Source organism: Triturus cristatus, chromosome 5_2 (genome assembly GCF_964204655.1).
Source record: "Triturus cristatus chromosome 5_2, aTriCri1.1, whole genome shotgun sequence".
Lineage (NCBI taxonomy): Eukaryota > Metazoa > Chordata > Amphibia > Caudata > Salamandridae > Triturus > Triturus cristatus.
In genome coordinates this window covers 566,618,607-566,646,001 of record NC_140588.1, presented here as the reverse complement: position 1 = coordinate 566,646,001, position 27,395 = coordinate 566,618,607, and the positions used below count along the sequence as shown (strand labels likewise).

The 27,395-nt window shown below is 45.5% G+C and overlaps 1 protein-coding gene across 1 annotated transcript in view; it reads left to right on the top strand.

Moving 5' to 3' along the window:
• The window catches only part of SLC25A14 (solute carrier family 25 member 14), a 156,889-nt gene that overhangs the window by 50,197 nt on the left and 79,297 nt on the right, over positions 1-27,395 (top strand). Inside the window, exon 3 of the mRNA XM_085607640.1 lies at positions 2,679-2,826. Coding sequence (XP_085463766.1) covers positions 2,679-2,826 — 148 coding nt within the window. The remainder of the gene's footprint in view (positions 1-2,678; positions 2,827-27,395) is intronic.

The window sequence follows — 27,395 nt, the reverse complement described above, 5'->3', positions numbered from 1 at the left end:
AGGACTGTAGGTGGAGCTACCTGCCTACGCTGCAGTTGGGGCCTCCTACCTGCCTGCTGCAGGTGGGGTCCGTGCATTATGCCTAGAGATTTCAACACAGCAGTTTCCTGTGAAGGTAGATCTTCTGCACTGGCACCTCCGGCCCCGCAGGCCACATTGCTCTACACCAGTGCACCATAGCAGGCTTCGGGTTGGCTGCGAAGTCTTCACAGTGTCACGTGGCTCTCTGTTCTGGAAGAGACTGATACAGGCCCCTGGCAGCAGCTTCGCATTGTCCACGGGGCTGAGGGAGATTGACCACATACATTCCCTCCCAAGGAAACTACCCCAGTCCCTCTTGGGGTGTGTTTAGGTGTGGAAGGGGCGTTTTTTTCTGTTCCTAGTGCAACTGTTGACTAGGGCAGACTGTACTCTATTTGCCCTGCTAGTGTCGGCTTTCCAGACTGAGAGGCCTACACCAGACACTAGGGGTCTTTGGCAATGTTGGTTACACACCTGACCCATCTTGAAACACAGACCAAGGAGTCTAACAGTACTGAAGTTGGAGGGCCAGTTTAAATCATTTTGCTAGATGAAAGTCCGGGCCGGCACGCTCTGCCTGAAATGGGATCCCCTGGTGGCGAGGGCATCACCAGTAAGTCTCACCCTTTCCATTGGGAAAGTGAAGCATGGGCATGTGTGATTGGTCCGGAAAGATGGTGAACTGTGCTTCGGCTCTACTCTGGTGGAGGTTTATAGTAGTCCTGACGGGCAAATCGGGTGAAAGACCAATCGACTCATCTATTAGCAATTTCTCTCTGAAGTTTCCCTCAGGATAGCTGCTGGTGCTTGAAAACCCTAGTTTTAACTGGTAAAGCGAATAATTAGCGGTCTTTGGGCTGAAACGGTCCCCACCTACTCTCAAACCTTAAATGGATAAAATACCCGTCTCTCTCTTGTGGAGCTGTTAATCTCATGTGAGTGCCTTGTGTGCCTCTTTTGGTAAGCAGAACTGGTGCTGCGAGATGAACTGAGGTTATGGTTAATGCACCCGATGCTGATGCTCATCACATATCTGAAAAGGTTTTGGTTGATGTAGACAGCAGGGCGATGGCAATTGAAGTCTGGGTCCAGGTGAGGCAGGGCCAGCCCCATGGGGCTCTCGCCGAATTGAAGCGTCATAGAATATAAAAATGTAAGCGCTTATATTAGCCCGAGCACACTACAGATTTTGCCCTTGAATATGTTACTTCTAGTCAACCAAGGAAAGGATACAACATACTAACAGGCAAGGCATATGACAATCTATTCACAATATTTTTGTACTTTGCAGAAAAAGGTATCTGTGCGCATTTAGTTGTCATACACTTTTTAAAGGCCTACAGTGTTTGCAGCTACAGAATAATGTCAAATATATTTTTATTTTGTAAATTAGCTTTGTCTTAACCACTGTACAAAAGATTTGATCCATCCTTCACACCTGCTCACACATCTTAGAAAGGTTCACTTGTACAGCAATATCTGCACCCTAAATTTAGTCTACTCCTCCTCTTGCAAGTACTCATCTGGGTTTCGGTAATTTACAGATACAATTGAATCTAATTTAATTGTTTTAGGGAATCAACTTGTTAAGAAGGATTTCTGTGTGAATGTGGGCCTTCAAGCCTGCACTTTGTATTTGCTTACTGTCGTACCTTTGTTTGTGTTCCTTCTTACCTGATATACCCCAATCCAGAGTTCGAAAACTGTCTCCAGCATTGGAAAAAATTTACAGTTGGGACCAGTCTATCTGTCTGGAGTTCTTTTTTTCCCCCCCCACTCCTAATGGGTACATTATTGAGTTGCCGGATCTTAGATCAGTCTCCTTCACCAATAAAACTGCCCAGAACAATGAAAAATGAGCGTAACCAGTGTACCTCTATGCCGAGCGGATATAAGGGATCCAGCAAATGCATTCATGTAACATTAAGAACACAAGGGGTGACCGCCTCTGCTCTTACCTCTGTTCAAGATAAGGTAGAAGTACTTCTGCTACAGGCCATGCTGTATGGCTTGTAAGTCAACACTAAAATACACTTGACCTTCCGTCTATTTTTGTCACTGGAATCTTAAGATGAGGGAACCCCTGCAGCACTCTGTAGATCCTTGCAACAAACATAGAGCAAGAAAATGATATGAACGTTCAGTTGGAATAGATAAAACGTGCTGCAGTTCCCTGCACCTCTTTATGGACCCACCCAATGCACAATAGATGGAGCTTGGCTCAACGCCTTTCAAAATGGACTAAGAATCTCAGTTCCTCTATTTGAGTAAATATTTCTCTTTTACCTGAAAATGATTTAAGTCCATGTTTGCTTTTTGTGCTGGAAAAGTTAGGTGGGGCCTAAAAGTGACTGAATAACAACAATCATCTTAGTAGTTTACATCGTAGAAAATGCTTTCATTATCGAGTTGCAATGCTTTAAGTTTTCCTATAAGGTAAACATTCCTAGGAAAAACATACTGGTTAGTTGAACTACTGATAGATTTGATAGATTTCCCTTTGATAAGTAAAATCATTTTAGAGATGGCTGAACCCTATCAGAACTTGCTTAATCTTTATTTCTCTTCTAACTTCTGTTCTCCTACTCCTTCCATATCCATTAATTGTTACAAGTCATGATATCTTCCATTGTATTAAATTGTTCTTTTGTTTTTAGGAACATTCCCGATTGATCTGACAAAAACACGCCTTCAGGTGCAAGGCCAGAGTACAGATGTTCGCTATAAGGAGATCAGATATAGAGGCATGTTTCATGCGTTGTTCAGGATCTATAGTGAAGAAGGAGTCCGGTCTCTTTATTCTGGGTATGTATTTCTGACTTTGGATGTGATGTGAGGTCTGGGCAAAGATCTCCCGTACTAGAACACTTCTTTGCTATTTCTGATTTGTGGTGTATCCTAGACACAGGCCTTGACTTGAGAGACATCAAGGCACTGTCCATAGGCATGTTAAGTAGCCAATGGTGAAATGGAATTACAGGAGATTTTTCACCTATAGTGACTGATCTATAGCCTTGATTGAATGCCTTCCAGAAAAACCTAATAACTTTGTAATCTTAATTATACAATGGGAAATACGTTTCCTCCTCTTGTTTCCCTGATAGATGGTGCTATAGAAGATACTGTTCTCTTCACTTGATTTGCTGCTCTTTGCCACAGACGTCTCACTCTACTGCTCATCTTCCCGGTGTTGTCTTGCCATTACTACCAATATGTTGTCTTGCAATCCGAGCAGAAGGTTGAGCTAAATCAGAGTTTTGGTATTAAAAACGTTGCCAAGGGATTACGCAAATCAAGTGCAGATGTACGCCCTCAAATGCCCAACTTGCCACTCCATAGAACTTGCAAGGTCTTGCAGCCCCTCTTTCTGAGTTAACAGGACCCCTCCCACCCCCTCCACCCCGCCCTCCCCCCACCCTCCCCCCACCATTGCTGTTGAGACCATGGTATTGTATTGATGAAAAACAACTTTATTGAATATAGCCAGTGTTTAGGTAAAATCAAACTCTGTCGCCCACTTGAAGTGATGTGCAAATCCCATTTTTTTCACTCTGGGTCTGCTGTAGTTTGCTGCTGGTGTCAGTAGGATCTTGACCAGGCTCAGTGAGTGATCTTTCCTGTTTTCTCAGGCTTGGGAAGCAGTGTCCATTTGCAAAAAAGTAGCACATTTTGCAAACCCACCAATGTAATATTAGGTGGGTTTGCAAATTCACCATTTGCAGGTGATCGCCTGCCTAATGAATATTAATTGGGCAGATAGCAATTTACAGCCCTCTCTGATAAGCTACAGGTGAAGGTTTGGAGGCTTGCAGGGGATAGCAGACCACCATCCCTGTGTTTTGCATTCACAAACTCAAAAGTTTTTTTAATTTTATTAAAAAGCAGTCCAAGCTCCTGAAATACTGCTTTAAAAAAAATGAAAAGGTTGCCCATTTGGGAAAACCTCAGTAGGAGCGGGTAATGGTCCCCTGAACTACTGCCTACTCCCCCCTGAGGCTGCCAGTACGATTCCCAAAATGGAAGGGATGCCAAGGGGTCTCTTTCCCCTTGTGAATCGGTCACAATTCCCTTTGATAAGTCGGTAATTTGTCAAGGGTTTGCAAGTGGAACTGTGGTGGCATACCATACAGAATCGTAGTTTGAAGGAGTATCTCTTTCAAACCCCTTCCAAGTTGCAATTCAGTATGGTTTTCAAAATGTGTACATTGGGTATAACTATTTTACAGTTGCAAACCATGTGTCTTGGCAATCGCAGAGTTTGCTGTTTCAAATTTGCTTAGTCCATCTGGCTCTTGGAGAGTGAAAAACCTTGAAAATGAAGAGATCACAATCAAACATATATGTAGTATAGCTGGAAGTTAGCAAGCATCTTTCAAGACAACACTCTTGTGAATTTGGTTGCCTAGAGGAATGTGAAAACTGACAATGGAACTGGTCGCCTGGTAGTTAAACGCTTTAGGGAGGAGTTTGGGGAATAATCACTTTGGTCACAGAGATTGAAACCTGAACGCATCCTGTCAGGGTATTATATAAAGAGCAATAGCAAACTATACTAAAAGCAGCCAATCAGAACCAGGTGCGTATCTACATGTAATTCATAGAATCCAATGTAGACTATAGATCCACAAGACATAATAAAATGTTTATACTTATTTATTTATTATTTATCCAAAAACGATAATAAGACATCTATATAGAGAAACAGTGACTTATGTACCCTTTCTAATAAGTGAATGATAACACTAATTTTGATTTACATATAAATTCATATCTTAGAACAATGATAATACGGTCAATATAGTAGTCGATGGAAGCAAAGCGGCAGATGGAGACTACGCGCGTTTCGGCAGAGATGCCTTCATCAGAGGACCGTCTATTGCATAGTAGCTATAGAAAGGACAAATTAATATAGAAAAAATACATAAATATACAAGTCATATATTACATAATTACATATGTCAGGGTGCCAGCAAGACACTGCAAGACACTGCTAATGTGCTTGCAGAGCAGAGCCTGCTGGAGGCCTCAGCTGTTCTTTTGCTGCTACATCAGATCATCAAGGCAAATGTGCCATATGGAAGCCATCCTAGATCCTGCCCTTTAATGGGCCCCATGGAATTGATGTACCTGCTGTATACAGACATTAAGGTGTCAGCCTTAGTCACGATTTTGCTTAGCTCTTGGCATACTTCACACTGGAAAATGTAGAACTAGTTTTGAAGTATGTGTTGCAAGTGAGTAACGTACATCTTTGTGAAACACTGTTATGCTATATTACCTGTGAAATTTTATGTATCCTTAAACCTACTGAAATTGCTTCATTTATTATTTAAGTATTTATATAGCGCACAACTACTACCAGAGGGCGTCTAGGCGCTTGCAGAATCGGCACACAATGTACACTAAATGTCATATTCCAGTCCTTATGCAGGGTTACAGAGTAAAGAGCCATGTCTTTAGACCCTTCCTAAAGGCTATCAAATCGGAGGCATTCCTCAAATAAAATGATAGCTTATTCCACCGTCTTGTAGAAATGCTGAAGAAACTTTTACCACCCCATCTCTGAAGACAGAACGTGGGCTCAGCAATTAACTTCGGTGAAGTCGACCGAAGTGTTCGTCCGGAAATATGCCATTTAAAGAGCTTTATCAGGTAGCTGGGACCTGAATTTTGTAAAGCTTTAAAGGCAATGCATAAGGCTTTAAACCATATGCGCTTCTCCATAGGTAGCCAGTGCAGAGTGTTGAGGACATGTGTAGCTGATGTATATTTGGCTAATCCAAAGAGCAATCTTGCAGCGGAGTTCTGAAGTACCTGTAGCTTAACTACAACCAATTTATTTACTCCGACCAAAAGCCCATTGCAGTAATCGAGTTTTGATAACACCAAGGCTGACACTACAGTTTTCTGTAGGTTTGTACGAATAAAAGGGAGCGCTTTCCTTAGGATTTTTAAGGTGTAATAAATAGATGTAGTAAGCATTTTTACATGCTGGGAGAAGGAGAGGAGAAGGAGAGGGTCCATAATGACTCCAAGATTTTTAGCCTTGGTGGCTGGGACGGGGACAGCTCCTAATTCTAATGGCCACCAGTCTGAGGACCAAAATGTTGTATCCTTGCCGAAAAGTAAAACCTCTGTCTTATTCGAGTTTAACTTAAGGCAATTTTCGGCCATCCATTCACTGACACTTCTCATGCACTCCTTGAACTTCAGTGCAGTATCCTGGTTTTTGCTTGAGATTGATATAATAATCTGCGTGTCGTCTGCGTATGATACCAGTTCAAAACCGAGTTTTTATCATACGAGCCAGCGGAGCAACATAAATGTTGAAAAGGGTAGGGCTTAGGGATGAGCCCTGGGGCACCCCACATGGGAGCCTAAAGCATTTTGATTTAAGACCTCCTAATTCAACAAATAGCATCATTTTATGAACATTTTATAGTTGGGAAGCGTTTGTGCCATAGCATTAGAAACTCAACATAGCTCAAATGAGTAGAGGGCAGCTTCAGACTACCAATTCTGAAAGTAAGTGAGAAGTAATCACATACTATACTAAGACCTCAATTACGAATTACCTTGTAATTCTGATTTTGCCTTCTACAACATTTTTGTTTCATTCAGGGTGTCCACCAGATGAAAGTGGTTGTAATCTGTAGAAGAAACTCGTGGAGAAAATGAGGAATTACCGTTTGAATTGGATCAGAAATTACTGATCCATCCGCCCCGTTATTTCTGTGGGAAGCATCAGATTCCCACTTGAAATTTTCCTGATAACTTTTCTCTGCTGGAGTTACCGGTACCTTGGATGGGATCCCAAGGCACCTGGAACGAAGTCCTAAATGGGGATAAAAGAGATTGATATGACGAAATTAATGTAAAAGGAATGTGTAGCCCATAAAAAAGATAGCTGAATCTGGCTTTTCTCATAGACTTGTGCTGTAGAGCCACTGGGCCCATTTACTTTAATCTTTAATCTTTATTTTTCCTGGCACTACACCTTTGCTTGGTCGCCTGATGGATCTTGAACCGTCCCGAGAGGGGTTGAATATAGGGGATACAATCCAGTTATCCAATGAGGACCAGGAAATGGGTAACTGACTCACAAGCTTGTAATTAGATTCATATATATGACTCTCAATACTACACTGAACAGGTAGAGGCTTTTTACTGCTAGACCGAATCTCCTGAAGAAATTCAGTTGGGATAGATCCATTCAAACAGGTAATTCTGTTAAAGCTATACAGAATAGTAACATTATGACCTGTTAACTAGAGACCTCTTTATTATAATTCCTATCCTATATTAATACTATTGGAATGCACTATTGGTTAATTAGAGACGAGAAACAGTAATCGGATTTACCAATGGTAAAAATCGATCAGTAAATTAAGGAAGTAAACACATCAATATCGGGCATTTGAATTTAAGAGTACCAAATAATCAAATTAATCTCTTTCTGGCCATCAGTTTCAAAAGTTCAAAGGACAGAGTTCAGGACGGGACATCGTCTTTATGAGCCCACAAGGGAGAAGAGTCCCGGAGTATCGCACACAGCATATGCGACAGTGCGCAAGGAAGCAATCATCAATGGAAAAGTGGCAAAGTGTCGAAGAATGTCCCTCCTTATTCTCAATCCAACATGTAATATAATTTCCCAAGTTCTGGGGTGACACCTCCTGGGTCATCTCATCTGGTCAGACCACTCAGTCCATTGGTCAGTTCGTACAGGATGATTGTCATGCAGCATAAAGAAGACCCTTTTTATAGCGAAAAGGTGGAGATCATCACTTAAGCTGTCAAAAGTATTCAAAATGTATAATTATAAACAATCTGCTTTCAGCAGAGTCACATGAGTGAGGTGAAAAGGACAATTTCTCACAGCAGATGTTCCCAAAGTAGCAAAGTAGTTGCGAATAGTCCTGCTATGTGCATGGAAACTCTTCTTATGAAACATAGTTTCATCCCACATTGCAAATATATGATGCTTTCTCATGAGAACAGAATTGAGCAAGAGAAAGAAAATGCTGGCCCAAATACAATTTTAGTTCATGAAATACAGGATGTAAATTAAGGAAAAATACATATTTCATTCTAGAGCTCTTAACCCTTATATTCTTTCTTCAATTTGTTACTTGTAAAGCATTTTAGTTTTGTTGCAATTAGCATGCGACTATGGCACAATACTACATTCCAAAGACATCCAAAGTATAAAATGATTTCAAAATGTGAAGTAACTAAATCTTTTCTAGTAATTCTCATTAGTACATGTATGAAGATCATTCTCTGAAAGTTTCAGTGAAAGTGAAATTAACCTAAACGTGCAGCACCATTTCTTTTTCTCGGGTGGTGCACAATTTAACATGAGCGATACAGCGTTAGAACCAAACTCTTTAATAAACATTCATAAGATTATCTAATTTACATTTTGTTCTGTTAATTCGTCACATACATTATTATTCAAAAGCGTGTATTAATCTAACTTCTATAATACAGGAGTAATCACTTTCACAATTCTATTCCATGTTAAAAGAATACACCATGGAACTTAGTAAACACAAACCTATTATTCAAACACGCATTATCATCGAGTCTACATACTTTTGATTGCTTTTGTGCTGCAGTAGCAAAGTTTCTTTATGATCTATTTCTCAAGACTCAACGTATAATGAGCACCAATTGTGCACGTTTGTCTTTTTCTTTTTTTTTTTTAAACAAAGGTGTCAAAATCGGTTTTTGTGTCAGAGGGATTCGGCAGTTTATCTACTTCATCACTTGCATTCCATAGTATTTAGTCCTATGTGGCCCTTGCGTGTCGCTGATCTCCACCCAAAATATTGAAAATGCATCCTGGGCTGAAAAAAGAATCCACAGTGGTTGATAACTCCTCTCTTGCATGGTGTTACAAAATCATTTCCAAACCTGGGAGATGAAGCGCGTCGGTTATGTACATTCTGGCCCTGAGTTGCAACTTTTCCGAGATAACCGACGTTGAACTCTCATTCCTTGTACAGTTAACAGATACAACCCTCACCACTTGGGAATGCTGTAATCACATCACATTGCAAGCTATAGGTGGGTTTAAAATGTAAGGAAGTAGAACATGTCCAAAATCATGTCCTGATAATGTCTTAAAGTTATCTACATGCCTGAAATGGATCACCGGAATGTAGTGAAAGACTGGTGGCTTTTTGAAAAGGCCACGCACAACAGGTGTTTTAGCTTTCATGCATTTATTATTCAGAAAGCAGAGAAAGCGGATTTCTTTTCCCTCCACTTTAGGGAGCCCCAGAGCACTTTACATGACATAATTCCATGACATAGATAAGTAAACCTAGAATGTAAATGAGCAAAAAACCTTTCTGTGGACATGCAGTTAGTCTGCGTGCTCCACTCAAGTCGGCGTAACCTTGGAAGCCTAGGAAGAGAGAGATCTGTTTAAAATGGTGGTACAGACAGCCTTTTCGTTAGTAGCCTCCTTCATATTTATTTACCTGCTCAAGGACCATTTTTTATTGTGCAGACCATGCAAAAAGAAACCTGCCCCCATCCCCGTTCTAGAATTTTCCCTCTTACACAGGGCTTTTTACTCTACTCGACTATATATTTGTAATTGTCCGCCTATATATGCGTGATGGTTGCCAGTTCATGTGCACTTGAATAGGACGGTTATGGTGCCAAGCCAATGATTATCTTTTTATTATGAAATGTTATGATCAAGCGAGTAGACCTGGCTTACTTATTGTGAGAAGCATGTATTAAAGATAATGGGTTTTTAAGGATGAATAGTTATTAAACTGTGATAAAGCCTGTAGCCAGGTATTCTCCAGTTTTGAATATTTCATAGATTCACATGTTTGTATCTTCCCCGTCATCATGGTGGGAGTCTCAAGGTAAATGAAATAAATAGCAGTAAAAAGAAAAAACTTCCTAGATACCACAGATAAGCATAGACTTTAGTAGCCCAGTATCATCATTATGTGGTCCGAATGCCAGCCAATGAGACGCCAGCCTTGAGCTCACACTCCCCAGCAGAGCCACCATACCTCAGTTTTTCAACCACCTTCGTGTGAGAAGGAGTCTCCCTGAGCTTTGCTCAGTTTGTTTCCTTGATTGAACTTTTGACCTGTACTTGCAGCTTTTCCTCTGGATCTGAGGTATTGTTTCTTCTTCAAATAACATCAAGATGTCTGAAGGCTCTAAAAAGGGGCTGTTCAGACCATGTAGGTCCTGTGGGAAGGCCAGACCCACACAAGGATTGTTTATACTGCCTCTATCCAAAGCACGTCCCTGAAGGAGTGCAAACATTGCAGAACCTTTTCGGCTAAGGCTCTTAAGGATAGAGAGGCAAGGCTACTATTGTGGCTTCAGAAGAAAAAAGCCACTTCAGATTCTGAATCTGAGGGTGATTCTAAGGCTCACACCTCTTCTAAATGCAAAGGGGGAGAGTCTGAGGCAAAAACTGATCTAAAAAAGCAGAAGATCTCCTGTCAAGAAGTCCTTAGAGATGAGGGCTCCGTCGTCTGATCCGTCGACGAAGAAAAGAGTTTCATCTTCAAATTTGTCGATGGCGACTGCTACTACGACGACGACCTCGTCGACGGCTAGCATGCAGACGACTCCGTCGACAGTTGCCTCGTCGACGGCACTGTCGACGATGGGTGTGGAGACGACCCCGTCGACAACTGTTTTTCCACCACCGTCGACGATCTCGACGACGATCGTTCCGTCGACGACAACTTTTAAGTCTCCAATGAGTAAATCGATGACTATTTCTATAAGAAGATTGCCACCGTCGACGGGCTCGTCGACGGAGAGATCAAGCAATGTTGCGTTTACGTCTTGGATGAAAAGTTCTCTGCTGCCTCCTTCAAACCTTCTTGAGATGCATGTGTCTGAAGTGGAAAGTCCATTTGGTGTCGCTTACAGCCCTTCTCAGTTAAAAACCAAAAGCCAGGATACGGATGAGGAGGAATACCAAGAAGTACGGGAGGATTTCTCTTTTAAAGATCGTCCCCTGACTAGTTCAAAACATTGAGTCTTTTCAAGACACCTATGATTACGAGGAGGAGGAAGATAATGCACCTGGTGTCAGAGAGGAGTCTGTCTCCATGCCTCTTTTGTTAGTATCGGATCTAAGGAGCATGATTAATGACTACTATCGTCGTTTCCCTGATGCTAACACCTCTTCAAAGGAAGATGCACATAAACAACAACCTGTTGTGCAGGCTCCAGTTAAACAACCTCCACTGCTGTTGTAGAAGGTGCTCACGCCAAAAGTTATTACCATCAGGGATGACTTATTTGACAGCGAGGTTGAACACCAACCGGAGGAAGGTGAACTAAGTCAGGATGATCCTGTGGGTGATGAATGGGACCGGTACATTGTTCCTTCCCCTCCATCGCCGTCTCCAGCCCCGGCGACATAGCCACCGGAGGACATTCTGGGTTTCCATGAGCTCATGGAAAAGGCTTCTAAAAGGTTTGAACTTCCTCTACCAGTTACAGAAACTGATTGTTTCCGTTATGATTTTAAAGAGTCTTCTAGAAAATCTGTACGAACAATCCCCATGGTAAAAAATATATGGGATGATCGATTGAAAATTATGAAACATCCCGCTTCTGTCAAAGCCTCGGTTCCCAGAATGGATAAAAAATACCAAGCTCTGGAATCTGCACCAGCATGTCTTATTGGACATCCCCGTCCAGAGTCCGTGGTGATGCAGGCTGCACAACGACATTTGAAGAATCCATCATCTACGTGTTCAGATCCTCCTGACAAGGAAGGAAGGAAAGTGGATGGTACTGGTAAATGTTTCGCACTTATGGTGGCAACTTCTATTAGAGCTTCAAATGCGCTGGCAAAAATTAGCCGTTTCAACAGGCAGATGTGGTCGGATATAGCTCCTCTTTTGTCGCATCTACCAGAGGACAAAAAGGAAGAAGCTACTCTTTTATATTACAGGATGGAGCTAGAGCAGCCTCGGAATCAATAGACATAACTATGTATCCATGTGTAGCGTTCAGACAAATGGAAAGTGCCGTAGCACTCCGCAGACAAGGGTGGCTCAAGGCTACTTCATTCAGACTGGAAGTGCAGACTAAAATAGTGGACATGCCCTTTGACGGAGAAAATCTGTTTGGCAGTCACGTGGATGATGCTCTGCAAGATATAAGAAGGATGCGGATACGGCGAGGGCATTGGGTTCACTACAGGATGTCCGATTCCATTCCTTTCGGGGCAGAGGATCAAGAGGACAATTTCAGCAAAGATCGTCCTACCAATCCAATAGATATCAACCCTACCATCAACAAGGGTATCCTCAATATTCAAATTCACAATCATTTCGATCATCAAATTCGTCTTACCAACAGCAGTCCAGACGAAAACCTTCAACAAGATGAAAATTACAGGACACTAATCGAAGACCGTGAGAGTCCCAAGGCGCCAACCACCTCGTCCTTCCACAGCCTCCATCAGACCCATTATCTTTTGTCCTTTCTCCATCAATGGCTGTCTGTAACATCAGACAGATGGGTGTTAGACCTCATTCGTCAGGGTCACACCCTAGAGTTCCTTTGCAAACCTCCAGACCGTCTTCCCGTTCGCAGAAAACAGCAACACCTCTCGGCCATCAGGGCGGAAGTTCTGACCCTTTTGGTAAAAAAGCGATAGAGGAGGTCCCTCTTCAACAGTGAGGGAAAGGATTCTACTCGCATTTTTTCCTTATACGAAAAAAGCAATCAAACAAATGGAGACAGCTAATGGATCTCAGAGGCTTAAACAAATTCATCAAGAAGCAATCTTTCTGTATGCTATCCCTTCAGGAAATTCTGATGATGCTAAGAAAAGGAGATTATATGACATCATTAGATCTATTAGATGCATCCTTCCATATTCCAATACACGTACGTCACACACGGTATCTCAGATTTGCGGTGGCGGAGCGCCACCACCAGTTCAAAGTGTTAACTTTCGGTCTTCAATCCGCGCCAAGAGTGTTCACGAAATGCATGGCGTCCGTGGCAGCGTATCTGAGACAGCAAGGTCATCCGGTTTATCCATATCTGGACGATTAGTTGATAAAGGGCGCAATGTTCAGAGACACTCAGCAATCCCTGGAATGTTGCATGAATCTCTTCTGGTTTCTAGGTTTGCACATAAACATAGAAAAATCTCATCTAACTCCATCCCAGTCGTTTCAATTTCTAGGAGCGTCATTAAAAACCAAAGAAACAAAAGCGTACCTTTCGGATGAACGCATCCAAAAAATTCTGAAACTTACCTCACAACTAATAAAAAGAAGGTTCATTTCAGTAAGAACGTTCAAATCCTTCTTGGGGATGATGTCATCCTGCATCACCTTAGTCCCAAATTGTCGACATCACATGCGGCCGCTACAAGAATTTCTGGATCTTCAATGGGTGTAACATCGAGATTCCTTTGAGGATCGGATTCTTATCAATCCTCTAATAAAAAAGGCGCTGTCATGGTGGAGAGTAAGACAAAACTTATCAGAAGGGCTAATCTTCGAACCACAATCACCCAGTTATATAATGACAACAGATGTATCATTACAAGGACGGGGAGCGCATCTTCAATAGCTAGAAATCCAAAGACATTGGAACAAATTAGAGGCTCAATTACACATCATCTTATTAGAGCTAACGGCAGTGTTCTTGGGCCTTCAAGCCTTTCTCCCCAGAATCCACGATTCTCCAGTTCTTGTCAGAACGGACAGAACAACAACAATGTTTTATTTAATAAAACGGGGAGCAACAAAATCAAAGCCACATTCAAAGCAAGCACAAGAAATCTGGAATTGGCTTCTGCTGCATAATATCTCTCTCCAAGTTCAGCATGTTCCAGGAATACACAACATAAGAGCGGATTCTCTAAACAGATAAGCAAATGTTTGTCAAGAATGGGAACTGAATCAGGATCAGCTCATTCAAATCTTTCGCTTATGGGGCACTCCAGGTCTGAATCTATTTGCCAATCGCAACAACAAGAAGTGCAAACAGTTTGCAAGCAGATTCCCTCAGCCAGGGTCTTTGGGGAATGCTCTTCGGCTGTTGTACGGGGATGTTCGCTTATGCATTTCCCCCATTTCCGCTAATTCCGAAGGTGCTACGAAAAATGAAATGGGAGTCGTGTCATTTGATTCTAATAGCCCCGGCATGGCCGAGATAGTTCTGGTTCTCGGAGCTTCTCCACTTATCAGTAGCTCCCAGGGTTCAGTTTCCTCTACTCCAAGATTTGATCTCCATGAACAGGGGACAAGTTCTTCATCCCCAGTTAGCCTCGCTGAACCTGTTGGCATGGAACCTCGTGAGCACGAATTTCAGTCCTTAAAGATGGATGATGAATGCCGGGATATCCTCTCTCGCTCTTGTGCAGTTTCTACAAATAACACCAATGTAGCGAAGTGGAAGCGGATTTGCCAATGGTGTTTGACACAGTCTCTTCACCCCTTATACGCTTCTCCGGAGCAGGTTCTCCCTTATTTGTTGCATCTAGCCAAGACAAGTCTTTCTCATGTTTCAGTCAAAGTACATTTGGCTGCCATTACAAGGTATCACAGGAAGCCAGGTCATCCATCTCTTTGGTCAGAGAGTAATAAAATAGTTATTAAAGGGATTATTCAGAGTTTTCCCTCCAATTAGATGTCCATCAATTCCATGGCAATTAAACACAGTCTTGGCACAACTCATGAAACCACCATTCGAACCGATTCACAAAGCTGACCTGCAGTTTGTATTTTGGAAAGTGTCTATCCTACTAGCTCTGACGTCAGCTAGACCTCCCTTCTAACACCCTGTGGCCCTGTGTATTTTGTCGCTGGCATGCTTTAGTGAAATGTAGCGCACATTGCCCCTGTATATTTCATCGTGTGTATGGCGTCTTCCCATCTCTTATTCTGTCATTCTCGTTCTTGCTTTTCCTCTGCAGCCTCTTCCCCTCTACGTTTATATATTATACCGAGGCACATCTCTTTACCAGCATCTGTGTGTGAGGCCTTACGTGCAATGTGTGTGTCTGTGTAGATTGCTTCTAAGTGTACAATGTATGCGAGCCTGTGTATGACTGTCTACGTCTGTAAAATGTGCATTTCTTTGTATTCTATATGTGAGCTTGCATAGAGGAGCATGTTTTTCTGTGTGTACCCTACTGCACGTTACTTGTGAGCTTGTGCAAGAGTCATTGTGTATGTAAACGCTCATGCGTGTTTGCTTGTGCAATAAATGTGTACAATGATGTGTGTATCACATTTTATGGCGTGTGTGTGCTGTTCGAATGTTGTGCTTGTGCCTTGGTGCATGCCTGTGTGTTTGTGTAGATTGTGTACGCCTTTGTACTTAGTATATAGCTCCGTAGTAGTGCTATTATGTGTAAAGTATGACTGTGACTTTGAGCTGTGCGTTTGTGCATGTATACAAAAGCTTCTCTAATGCCTTTGCATGGTGTGAATTATTATTATTATTTATATAGGAGTGACTGTTTATAGAGAAGTATGTGTGTGTAATATGTGTATGCGGTGCGTGTTTGTATTCCGTGCTTGGCTACGAACTCTGTTGTTTTGTGTGCCCTTCAGCGTATGTATGTCTTTTTTGCGAGTACATGTCTGTGTGCATTTGTGTAATATATGTGCCTTTGTGTGGTGTATGACTGCTCCCTGTTTTTTCTATGCATATGATATATGTGTGCTTTCTATGTAGCTTTTCGTATGTGTGGGGCATTGTGTTTGCTTGTGTGCGTGTTTTTGCTTTTGTTCAGAAAGATGACGTACGCATTTAGTATATAAAAGTATGCAGATGCATTTGCATAAAATATTCCTGATTGTGTGCGTTTACAATATGTGAGAGATGAGCAAGACATTGGGAAATAGAAACATCAAGGAATTGTATTTCCAGTGATTGGTTTTATTTTCCGTACGAATAAAGAGATGTGCGTGGTAGGTGTGGTTTTTGTTTGCTGCAGGGCTACGTGACACGCATGCACGCCAAGACTCTGCATGTAGAAACAGGGCACTCTTGTTTCCACAGAAATGTGGACACATTCAAATGTTTACAATTCACCATTTTAACATATAACATATTATTGGCAATCAGTTGGCAAACAGATTTCGCTATTTTTAATCTGCAAAGGTCTGGAGCTCGGCCTTTGCTAAACTAGCCATACATGTGACAAACATCCACAAAAATGTGTGCTATCCATAGTGGGGAAGAGCTCTGTTTTATGTAGGGGCTCAAAGCCACACAGAAGAGAACAATTCAAAATGTACTCCATGCTCATTCAGGAAGGCATCGCTCACAGATACCATTCCATCTCAAGGGCATATCCGAAACAAGCATTGGCATAGCCGATAGGTCTCGCCTTTGGGACCTTATAAGTGTTTAGTTATCCAGCACAATATCCTTGGTGCAACATCAACTGTTGCATGGCTAAACACTTTGAAGGCCACAAAGGCGAGACCTATTGGCTATGCCAATGCTTGTTTCTTTTTACTGCTCTGTATTTTATTTACCGTGAGACTCCCACCATGACGACGGGGAAGATACAAGCATGTGAATCTATGAAAGAGATCAATACTGGAGAACCATAGTGTACAGGTAAGTAACTTGTTTCTTTTGTTTGATGGAATCTCACAGATTATCATAGTAAGCAAGGGTTTTGGTGTTGGTTACCCCCCTGACAAACCGTGGATATAGAAATATTGTGCAGTAGGGATCCTGGTTAGGCCTTTTTATGTACATTTGGAATTTTATGACTGTGTGCCTTAAGGTTGCCTTGTGGGAAAATGTACTCATCACGGTTGAACTGAGTTGCTTATGGTGACAAGTTAAAGGCCTGATTGCTGCACTGCTTAAAGTTATGCCAGATGTGGTATGTCTAATCTGTTTATTATTCAAAGTTATGACAGACAACAGACTTGGCTTATTTTTTGTAAAAAGCATTTAATAAAGTCAATAGGCTTTTGATAGTGGATTGTTATCACACTGTTACATGCTGTAGATGGGCTTTTTGTTGCATCTAATCTCACAGGTTACCATAGTAGGCCAGGGTTATGGTTATGGTGTTGGTCACCCATAACGACAAACCCTTGGAATATATTTCCAATCATGAACTTGAACACTTTATTAGACACCTTCTCCCAAGTAAAATTTGGCTCTCCTCCTGACCCGGTATATCCTCATTTTCTACGGAAGGCTGAGGAAGTAGTACTCCCAGTCATACTGTAAGTGATAAATCTATCCATTTCCATCGGCCAAGTCCCTACATCCTGGAAACATGCTATATGGTGAGGGCACTTCTCAAAAAGCCAAACATAAATCCTGAAGTTCTGGGTAATTACAGTCCCATCTCTCTACTCCCTGGGATAAGTAAGATTTTAGAAAATTATTTCAATAGGGTTCTCTCCGAGTTTTTAGAAACTCCTAATTTACTGCACTGCTCACGGATACTGGCCTTCTTGCGGTAGTCGAAGAATCTCAGAAAATCCTTAACCAAGGAGGAGCAGTTGTTATTATCTTCCTCGACTTGAGCTCTGCATTAGATACTGTCAATTATGATATCCTTATCAACAGACTTAGAAATGTTGGAGTCTCAGGTGGCGTCATCACCTGGTTTCATCTATCTCAGCTGGCAGAACGATCTGAAAGAAACACGTTAGTGATAGATTCCTTACCTTAGAATTACCCCCAGGTGTCAGACTGGATCCGGAAAGTTTTCGTCTGCAGTACCCCTGCGCATCGGAAGGTGACGTCGTGTAGCTCTGCATCCGTCGTGGTCGCCGAGATGACGTTGTGGCAGCTACTTAGACGCCGCCCTCGCGCGTTGACGTCAGTTCATTCTTTTTCTGTGCCAGAAAGCGCAGATCCGGAGAAAGCGGTACCCCCAGTCACTATTTGACTGAGTTTTTCGAGGCCTTTTTGTCTCTTTTTTTTCGAGTCGATCGACTCCTGGTGCGGTAGGGATGCCCGGCTTAAAATCTTGCGAGGAGTGTCATCGCTTGATGCTGGTGACGGACCCGCACCGCGGATTTCGCTTCTGCCTGGAGCGCGACCACGACCCCAAGTCGTGCCCCGATTGCCAGGCCATGGCTCTGAAGACTTTGCGGGAGCGGTCCCGAAAGTTGCTTGAAGTCCGGCAGTCAGCTGCGCGCCGCTCAAGGTCCCGTGGGAGGTCGAGGGACTGGTCGCTGAGCCACCACCACTGTTCGTCGGGATCGAAGTCTTCGTACTCGGGGTCAGGTAAGGCGAAGCATCACAAGAAGTCGAGGAAGCGACACTGCTCTCTGGCTTCCCTCGCCCGTCGTGGTTGAAGGTGCGGGTGGTGCTTCCCCCGCGGCTCTGGCTGAGCCTACGCATTCGCTGTCTGCCTACCAGCCCTTCTGTAATGTAATGTAATGTAAAAGTGCATTTATAAAGCGCAAACTGTCACTCCGCAAGGAGCCTCCTGGCGCTAAAAGGACGGGATGAAGAAACTGAAATAAGATGAACGAGAGGGAGGAGTTAGATTAATGCAAAGCAGAGGTCATCTGGACATTTATAAATCCAGGTTTTGAGTGCTTTCCTGAAAGACGTCTCTGATTGTTGCATACGTAAGCCAGAAGGGAGTACGTTCCACGCCTTAGAGCCAAGATAGGCGACCGTTTTTCCACCTTTGGTGGCAAGTCTAAAGTGGGGTGGTTTTAGCAAATTGGCCGAGGAAGATCTGAGGGTCCTGGTGGTAATGTAGGGTGCGAAACGAGCTGTGAGATATCTAGGGCCTGTCCGCGAGAGGCTTTATAGGTGATCAGAAGCATTTTGAAGAGAATCCTTTTATGAATGGGGAGCCAATGTAGAGTGTTTAGAGCCGAGGATGCCGACGAAGTACATGGGAGCCTAAGAACCAGGCGGGCTGCAGCGTTTTGTGCTATTTGTAATCTTTTAATTGTGGATTTGTTAGCCCCGGCCAACAGGCTGTTGCAATAGTCCAAGCGTGAGAGGACAAGAGCAACCGTTACAGATTTCCTAGCAGCCAGAGGGATCAGATCAAAGAATTTCTTCAAGGATCTTATTACACTAAAGCAGGTGCCGGCCGTAACCCGTGCATGAGGGAGGAAGGATAAGGAAGAATCAAACTTGACCCCCAGGTTTCTGGCCACCTTGACCGTATCTGGTGGGGGTGGAGTGCCTTCCGGCCACCACCTGTCAGGAATGAAAGTTACATTCGTGCCAATGGGTAGGATTTCAGTTTTATCAGTGTTGCATTGTAAATGATTGTTCTTCATCCACTGTATGACTTGAGAAAGACATGATTGGAAATTGCTTTCGGCTTCATTATTGTTTTTGTCCAGGGAGACGATCATTTGAGTATCGTCGGCGTAAGAGGTGACTTCAATTCCGAAGGATTTTATAAGGAAGATGAGGGGGGGCCATATAAACGTTGAACAACAGAGGGCTCAAGGAGGAGTCCTGAGGAACCCCTGTGGTTATCGTCTTCTCTGTGGAAAGGAAGGGACCTAACGCCACAGTTTGTCTGCGATTGGTGAGGAAGGATCTAATCCATGCCAGGACAGTACCCGTGATACCGCCGCGTTCGAGTCTTGCCAGAAGGATAACGCGGCGGAAAGGTCCAGGAGGATCAGTACAGCTTTCTTACCAGAGTCAGCAAGGGTTTTTAACACCTCTGTGATTTCTAAGAGGGCCGACTCCGTTGAGTGTCTAGGGCGAAAACCAGATTGCTGAAAGTGGAGGATATTATTTGATTCGATAAAATTTGAAAGCTCTTTAAGTACAAACCTCTCCGTTATTTTGCCCAGCACTGGGAGCAATGATATCGGCCGTAGGTTAGAGAGGACTGATGCGTCTATATTTTCCTTCTTTTTGAGGGGTTTAACCAGGGCAAGTTTCCAATCCTCAGGGACAATGCCTGTGTCTAACGAGGAATTGACTATTTGGTTGACCACTGGGTTGACGGTGTCAATAAGTTTATGTAGGATCCTGGGGGGCAGGCATCCAACGGAGAACCTGAACTGCATGTCATTATGGCCTTGAATGTGGCTTCCAATGACACTGGTAAAAAGGAGGAGAGCTTAGCAAGGGTTGGAGAAGGAGTGGGGATTTCCGTCTTGATGTTGGGAGGGGTAAGCGAGAAATATTTTTGTATTTTGGAGATCTTCTCTTCAAAGTAATTGGAGATATTGTCACACAGAGTTTGTGAAGGGGGAAGATCCTTCTTTAGTCCCTTAGGATTGGCGAAGGAGTTGACTATTTTAAAAATGGATTTTTGATCATGTTTGGACTCTAGTATGACTTTGGAGTAGTAAGATTTTTTTTGTGGTTTTAATAAAGGCATGGTAGAGTTTTCTACAAGCTTTGTAGGCTCGCTCATCCTCGATAGCATAGGATTTCCTCCATTTACGTTCTAAATGTTTACAGTGGTGTTGTTCTTTAGCTAGCTCAGGGGTAAACCAAGGTGGTCGCTGAGCTTTAATTTTCCTTGTCTTTTTCTTTTTGTTCTGGCCTTCCAAGGGCGCCAGATCATTGCAAATGTTGGAGATCCAAGTGTGAAAGTGCCCCGAGTCTTGGTTCGGGTTACCTGTGAGGGTAGGGGTGCAAGATTGAGCGTGAGGCCAAAGCTTGGGATTGCTTATAAGTTTGGACCAGTTACGGCGGGGTTTGGAGTTGGGGGAGCGGTCCGGGCTGTCTGTCGATGGGTAATCTAAGATCAGTGGAATCATGTGGTGGTCAGTCCAGATCAGTGGAATAGGAAGGGACACCGTAAGAGCGGGAAAATTGGAGCAGATCCCGTCTAGAGTGTGGCCAGCCTGGTGGGTAGGTTGCTGTACCAGTTGTTTCAAAGTGAGGAGCTCAGTTATCTGTAGAAAATTGTCCGTCTCAGGGGATCCTTTGGACTCCAAGTGAAGGTTGAAATCCCCTAACATAGTGAAATTGGCGTATTTGAGAAGTGACTGGCTTAGGGCATCGCCTAGTGAGTCCGTAAAGGTAGTACTATATCCCGGCGGTCGATAGATGAGGACTCCTGAAAAGGACAGTGAGGCATTTAGAGAAATACGGAAGCCTAGGCTTTCAGCGCCTTTGAGGGAGGCTATGTCTATGGTGACGCAGGGAAGGGAGTCACGGATGATGATGGCCAATACCCCTCCTCTCCCTCCTAACCTGTCTTTCCTGTAGATAGTGTACTCTGGACCGTCGGCGACTCCGGCCCAGCTGCAGGAATTTCTGTCAGTCATGGCTCGCCTCTTTGGGCCGTCGGACCCCACTGGCATGCCTTCTGGCCCCGCCGGCCTGACTGGGGGTCCTCGCTCTTTACTGTCGGCAGCTCTGGCATCACCGTCTGCTCCGGCCCCAGCGCTGCAGGGCCCCCATGGATCCAGGCCTGGATCCCGGTCGACACTGGTTGACCTTGTAACACCTCCACCGACACCACCGGCACCACCTCCGATGTCGCCCGTGCTACCGGATGACATCGTCCCTGGTTTCAGCCCCGATGTGGACACTGCGCCGGAACGGCCTCACTCGACGCAGATTCCGCCTTTCTACCCTATGTCCAGCCTCCTTATTTCCGGCCTGTACATCAGCCTTCGGAGGAAGGGGAGGACTGGAAGGGGTCTGAGGACCCTCTCACAGCCCAATGTGAGTTTGACCCGGACTGGGCAGAGGAGCTGGGAGATGCCAGTGGTCTGGATACCTCTCCTGACCTTGGCATGCTAACTCAACCTGCCGTGGCTACGGAGGAGGGTGCAAGTTACACAGTGGTGTTGCGTAGGGCGGCCAAGACCCTCCACCTCCCTACAGTGGCCGTCAGGACTAACCTCCTGACAGAAGTGCTTCAGCCGGCGGCTACCTCTGCGGAGCCACTGCTGCCCTTTAATGATGCACTTTCAGACGTTCTTTTGGGCACCTGGTCCAGGCCCAACACAGGGGTTCCTGTGGATAGGAACGTGGCCCGACGCCATAGCCCGGCCCCGGGCGACCCCCTTTTCCTTTCCCTACACCCCACCCCTGAGAGCTTGGTTGTCCAAGTCTCTACATCCCTTAGCGCATTCCCTACCGCACCCCCGGACAGGGAATCCAAGAAACTGGAGCAGTTTGGTAAGAAGATTCTTTCTTCCGTTAGTTCAGGGCTGCGGGCTGTGAGCACAGCATGCCTCTTGGGCTGTTATTCCCACTCTGTGTGGGATACGGTGGCACAGGTGCTGCCTCAGTGTCCGGAGGAGGCCCGGACAGTGCTCTCTCGTTATTGTTGAAGAGAGGGATGCAGCCAAGTTAACAATCCGTTGTGGCCTTGACACCGCTGACTCGCTGGGCGGGGCGATTTCGACGACAGTGGCACTCTGCCGCCATGCCTGGCCGAGGACAACTGGTTCCTCTGGGGATGTCCAGAACACACTGATGGACAAGCCCTTTGATGGCATTCGCCTTTTTGGCAACAAGGCAGATAGTGCATTGGAGCGTTTTAAGGACTCACGGGCTTACGACCAAGTGCTTGGGCCTTTCGGCCACTCGCCCTCCTCCGACACATACGCTTCAGAGCCACAGGCCTGCACAGCAACAGTCCCAGTGCGGACGTAGGACCTGCCAAGGTGGGTCAGGGGGCCAGCGGGCGGGTCAGTCCACCTCCACCTCCACCCCGGCCACCACTGCCTCCAAACCTTCCTAGTCTGGTTTTGCAGGCCCATCAAAAGCCAGTGGGCGGCGGGATTCGCCATCGCCTCCCCCACTGGCGCACCATCACCACGGACAGGTGGGTTTTACAAATAGTCCAAAGGGGCTACTCCCTCTCCTTCGAGACTACCCCTCCAGCCATGTCACCCCAGTACCACCGCATGTTGGGGAATCACTTGGCACTTCATCAACAGGAAGTCGTGGCCCTCTTGGCCAAGGGGGCCATCGAGCGTGTTCCTGCGCCAGAAGTAGGACGTGATTGCTACTCCCACTACTTTCTGGTGCCCAAGAAGGACAAGGGCCTGGGTCCTATCTTGGACCTCCGGCACAGCAATTGCTTCCTCCGGAAGGAGAAGTTCAAGATGTTATCTGTGGCTCAGGTCTTGTCTGCCCTCAACCCTGGAGATTGGATGGTAGCGTTGGATCTGCAGGACGCATATTTCCATATTCCCGTCCTGCCGCCCACCCTAGTTACCTATGGTTTACGGTAGGCCACGAGCACTTTCAGCTTACCGTGCTCCCCTTTAGCCTTACCAGTGCCCTTGGGTGTCCACGAAAGTGATGGCGGTGATCGCGGCTCATCTGCACAGATCAGGGGTCCCAGTCTTCCCCTATCTCGACGACTGGCTGTTGAATGCAGACTCGCCCCAGGCACTCATCTCCCACCTACAGACTACGGACGACCTCCGGCATTTGCTCGGGTTCTCCATCAATGTGCCGTAGTTGCACCTGATTCCCTTCCAGAAGCTCCTCTTCATCGGAGCGGTTCTGGAAATGATGCACTTTCGGGTCTATCCTCCCGAACGGCGAGTCCAGGATATTTAGGCTCTGATTCCGATCTTTCGGCCTCTATCCTGGGTTTCGGTCAGGATGACCCTTAGGCTGCTGGGCCTCATGGCCTCCTGCTGGTCGATCATGCAAGATGGCATATGCGGGCTCTGCAGTGGGACCTGAAGTTCCAGTGGGCGCAGCATCAGGGGAACCTGTCCGAGTCTGTTCGGATCTCGGAGGGCACTGCACAACAATTGCAGTGGTGGCTCACAAATCGGCATTGGGTCAATGGCAGATCCCTCTCCCTTCCCCAACCGTAGCACACAGTGGTGACGGATGCGTCCCTCCTGGGATGTTGGATCCACGTGGGAGAGGCAGAGATCAGAGGCCTCTGGTCTCCGGCAGAGTCCCGGCTCCATATCCACCTTCTGGAGCTCCGGGCGATCCGACTTGCACTAAAGGCATTCCTTCCCTCTGTCAAGGGGAGAGTAGTGCAGGTGTTCACAGACAACACCACCGCCATGTGGTACTGCAACAAACAGGGCCGGGTGGGGTCGTGGACCCTATATCAGGAGGCTCTGCGCCTCTGGATATGGCTGGAACATCAGGGCATTTCCCTGGTTGTTCAACACCTGGCAGGTTCACTGAACGCCAGGGCGGACGAACTCAGCCGCAGGTGCATGATGGATCACGAATGGCGTCTTCACTCGGACGTTGCGCAAGGTCTCTTTCAAAAGTGGGGAGAGCCTTGGTTAGATCTATTCACCACTGAAGAGAACGTGCAATGTCAGCAGTTGCGCTTTGGAATTTCCAGGGCGGCACTCGCTTAGAGACGCTTTTCGTCGTGAGTGGAGTTGCGGTCTGTTGTTCGCCTTTCCGCCTATACCACTTCTGCCCAGAGTGCTGAAGATCAGGCGCGACCGGGCCAAAGTCATTCTTGTGGCTCCAGACTGGGCTCGAAGAGTTTGGTATCCCGAGCTACTCAGTTTGACCATCGATCCCCCGATCCGACTGCCTCTTCGGGAGGATCTTCTGCCGCGGCAGCAGGGGACGGTCCTCCACCCGAACCTGTCCAGTCTCCACCTCCTTGCGTGGAGATTGAGCGGCGGCAGTTGATTCCTTTCGACTTGCCTCCTGAAGTTTGTGATGTCATTCTGGCAGCCAGGCGTCCCTCCACTGAGTTGGTATACGCCTGCTGGTGGAACAAATTTGTGGCATGGTGCACAGCAAAGGCTGTGGATCCCCTTTCTGCCCTTCTTTCAGAAGTCATTTTGTTCCTTCTTTCTTTGGCCCAGCAGGGCTCTGCTCTGGGCACTATCAAGGGCTACTTTTCTGCTATTTCAGCCTTCCTCAGGCTCCCTGATCAGCCCTTTCATTTCAAGTCCCCTGTTGTAAATAGGTTCCTTAAAGGCATTACTCACCTTTTCCCTCCTATTCCTTTTGTGATGCCACAGTGGGACTTGAACTTGGTTCTCACATATTTGATGTGCGCTCCCTTTGAGCCTCTTCACAACTGTCCTCTACGTCTATTAACTTTGAAGACTGCTTTCCTGGTTGCCGTCCCCTCCGCTAGGAGTGTGAGTGAGCTCCAGGCTCTTTCTTGTAAACCTCCTTTTCTGTCTGTCCATCTGGACAAGGTTGTGCTCAGAAGTCCATCCTTTTTGCCAAACATTGTCCCTGCTTTTCCACATCGGGCAAACCATCACTTCGCCCACCTTCTTTCCGCCTCCTTCCAGAGAGGAAGAGAGGCTCCACCGTCTGGACCCAAAAGGTGCGCTCTCATCTTACTTGAACCGCACACAACAGTTCCGGGTGGATGACCAGCTCTTTGTTGGCTACGTTGGCGCAAAGAAAGGTTGGGCCGTACACAAGCGGACTATCTCCAGATGGGTCGTCTTGTGTATTAAAGCCTGTTATTCTCTGGCTAAGAAGGAGCCTCCGTTGGGGCTGCGTGCCCCTTTCACCTGGGCGATGGCTGCCACTACGGCATTGGGACGTAGTGTCCTTTTACAATACATCTGTCAGGCAGTTACGTGGGCCTCATTGCACACTTTTACTAAGCACTATTGCCCGAACAACCAAGTTCGGAGAGACTGCTTCTTTGGCCGTTCTGTTCTCCGGGACTTCCTGGTGTGATCTTGGTTCGCAGACCCACCACCAGGGTTGGTATTGCTGGGGTATCTATTCTAAGGTAAGGGATCTATCACTAACATGTTTCTTTCAAATGCACAAGTTACTTACCTTAGGTAACGATATATCTGTAAGAAACATTAGTTAGTGATAGATTCCTTACCGCCCCACCCATCCTCCCCGTTCTGTGAACTGATTTCTAGGGTTAAGGTCATCCCTTTCAGGGCCCTAGTTTCAAGGCACCAGTGGTCAGTATCTTGCATGGCTCTGTGTTCCTGGCGCGGAAAGTCTTGTACAGAACTGACGTCAGCGCACGAGGGCGGCGTCTAAGTAGCTGCCGCGACGTCATCTCGGCGACCACGATGCCAACGACGGACAAGGAGCCACACGATGCCACCTTCCGACGCGCAGGGGTGCTGATGACAAAAACTTTCCGGATCCAGTCTGACGCCTGGGGGTAATTCTAAGGTAAGGAATCTATCACTAACTAATGTTTCTTACAGATAGATCGTTACCAAATGTAAATAACTTGTGCTTCCAGGCTTTCGAAGGAGATAATACCTCCAACACCCTGTCGCTCAGCTGCAGAGTGCCCCAAGGCTCGTCACTGAGCCCCACATTGTTTAATGTGTATATGAGACATCTTGCGTAGATTGTCCTGTCATTCAGGATTAACATCGTCACAATGCTGACGATACACAACTGGTGGACGCCCTTAACAACTCCCAGAACTTCCCGTCTGGCCTGGAATCTTGTCTAATAAAAGTGGCTAATTGGATGAAATACTCTTGTCTTACGCTTAATAGAGATAAAACAGAGTTAATGGTCCTGGGCAACCCTTCCATCTCTGATCACGGACTGGCATGGCCAAAGTGTCTTGGCCCTGCTCTGGCCCCTAAAACAAAGATAAAATGTTTAGGTGTTTGGCTGGATAGGTCCTGAAACTGGCAGCTACCTGCTATGGCATTCTTGGAATGCTTTGGAAAGTCCTAGCCCTCCTTCAAGGAGAATCCTGATCCAGGCTCTGATTCTGTCCCACCTGGACTACAGAAACGTCCTCTATCTATGGGCCCCAAATCAACTTTAAGGTAACTGCAAGTCGTGCAGAACAGCGCAGCGCAGATGCTGCTTGATATCCCCAAAACCCAGTCTGCCAAGCCAGCTTTGAAGACCTTACACTGGCTGCCAATTAATGAGAGAATAAAGTTCAAATCTCTGTGCATAGCCCACAAGACCCTCTAGAGGAAAGGGCCACCAATCAATCATGCTCTCTCTTTTTTTATTGTCCCAGGAAATGCCTACGATCGGCTAACCTATTCTTAGCCTTAGTTCCTAAAACGAAGAGGGTAAGATGTGGAGGTCGTTCCTTCTCATACAACACTGCTAGATCGTGGACACCCTACCTCCACATCTTCGCTCAGTGACTCACTAACTCTCTTTCCGGAAGCTCCTCAAAACCTGGTTGTTTAAAAATGCTTCCCCATAAACTACTAGGCTGCTGTTCTGTCTGATGCGAATAGCGCTGGGATGCTCCGTGTAGCTATCGAAATAATAATAATATTTCCACTGTGATGATTCTTTTTTGGCCTCTTGAAAGGCAGGCCTGTATGCTATACGCATGGTTGCCAGTTTATGTGCACTTCACTAAGCCTGTATTGCTTGTGGTGTCAAGCCAATGATAAATGTTATAGGACTTTATTGTTTTACTGGGAAGCGTGTGCTTGATTCTATAGGTTTGATGTGCTTATCAGGAAGCATTAAGATAAAGCCAATAGGCCTGGCATACTTTTTGTGAAAAC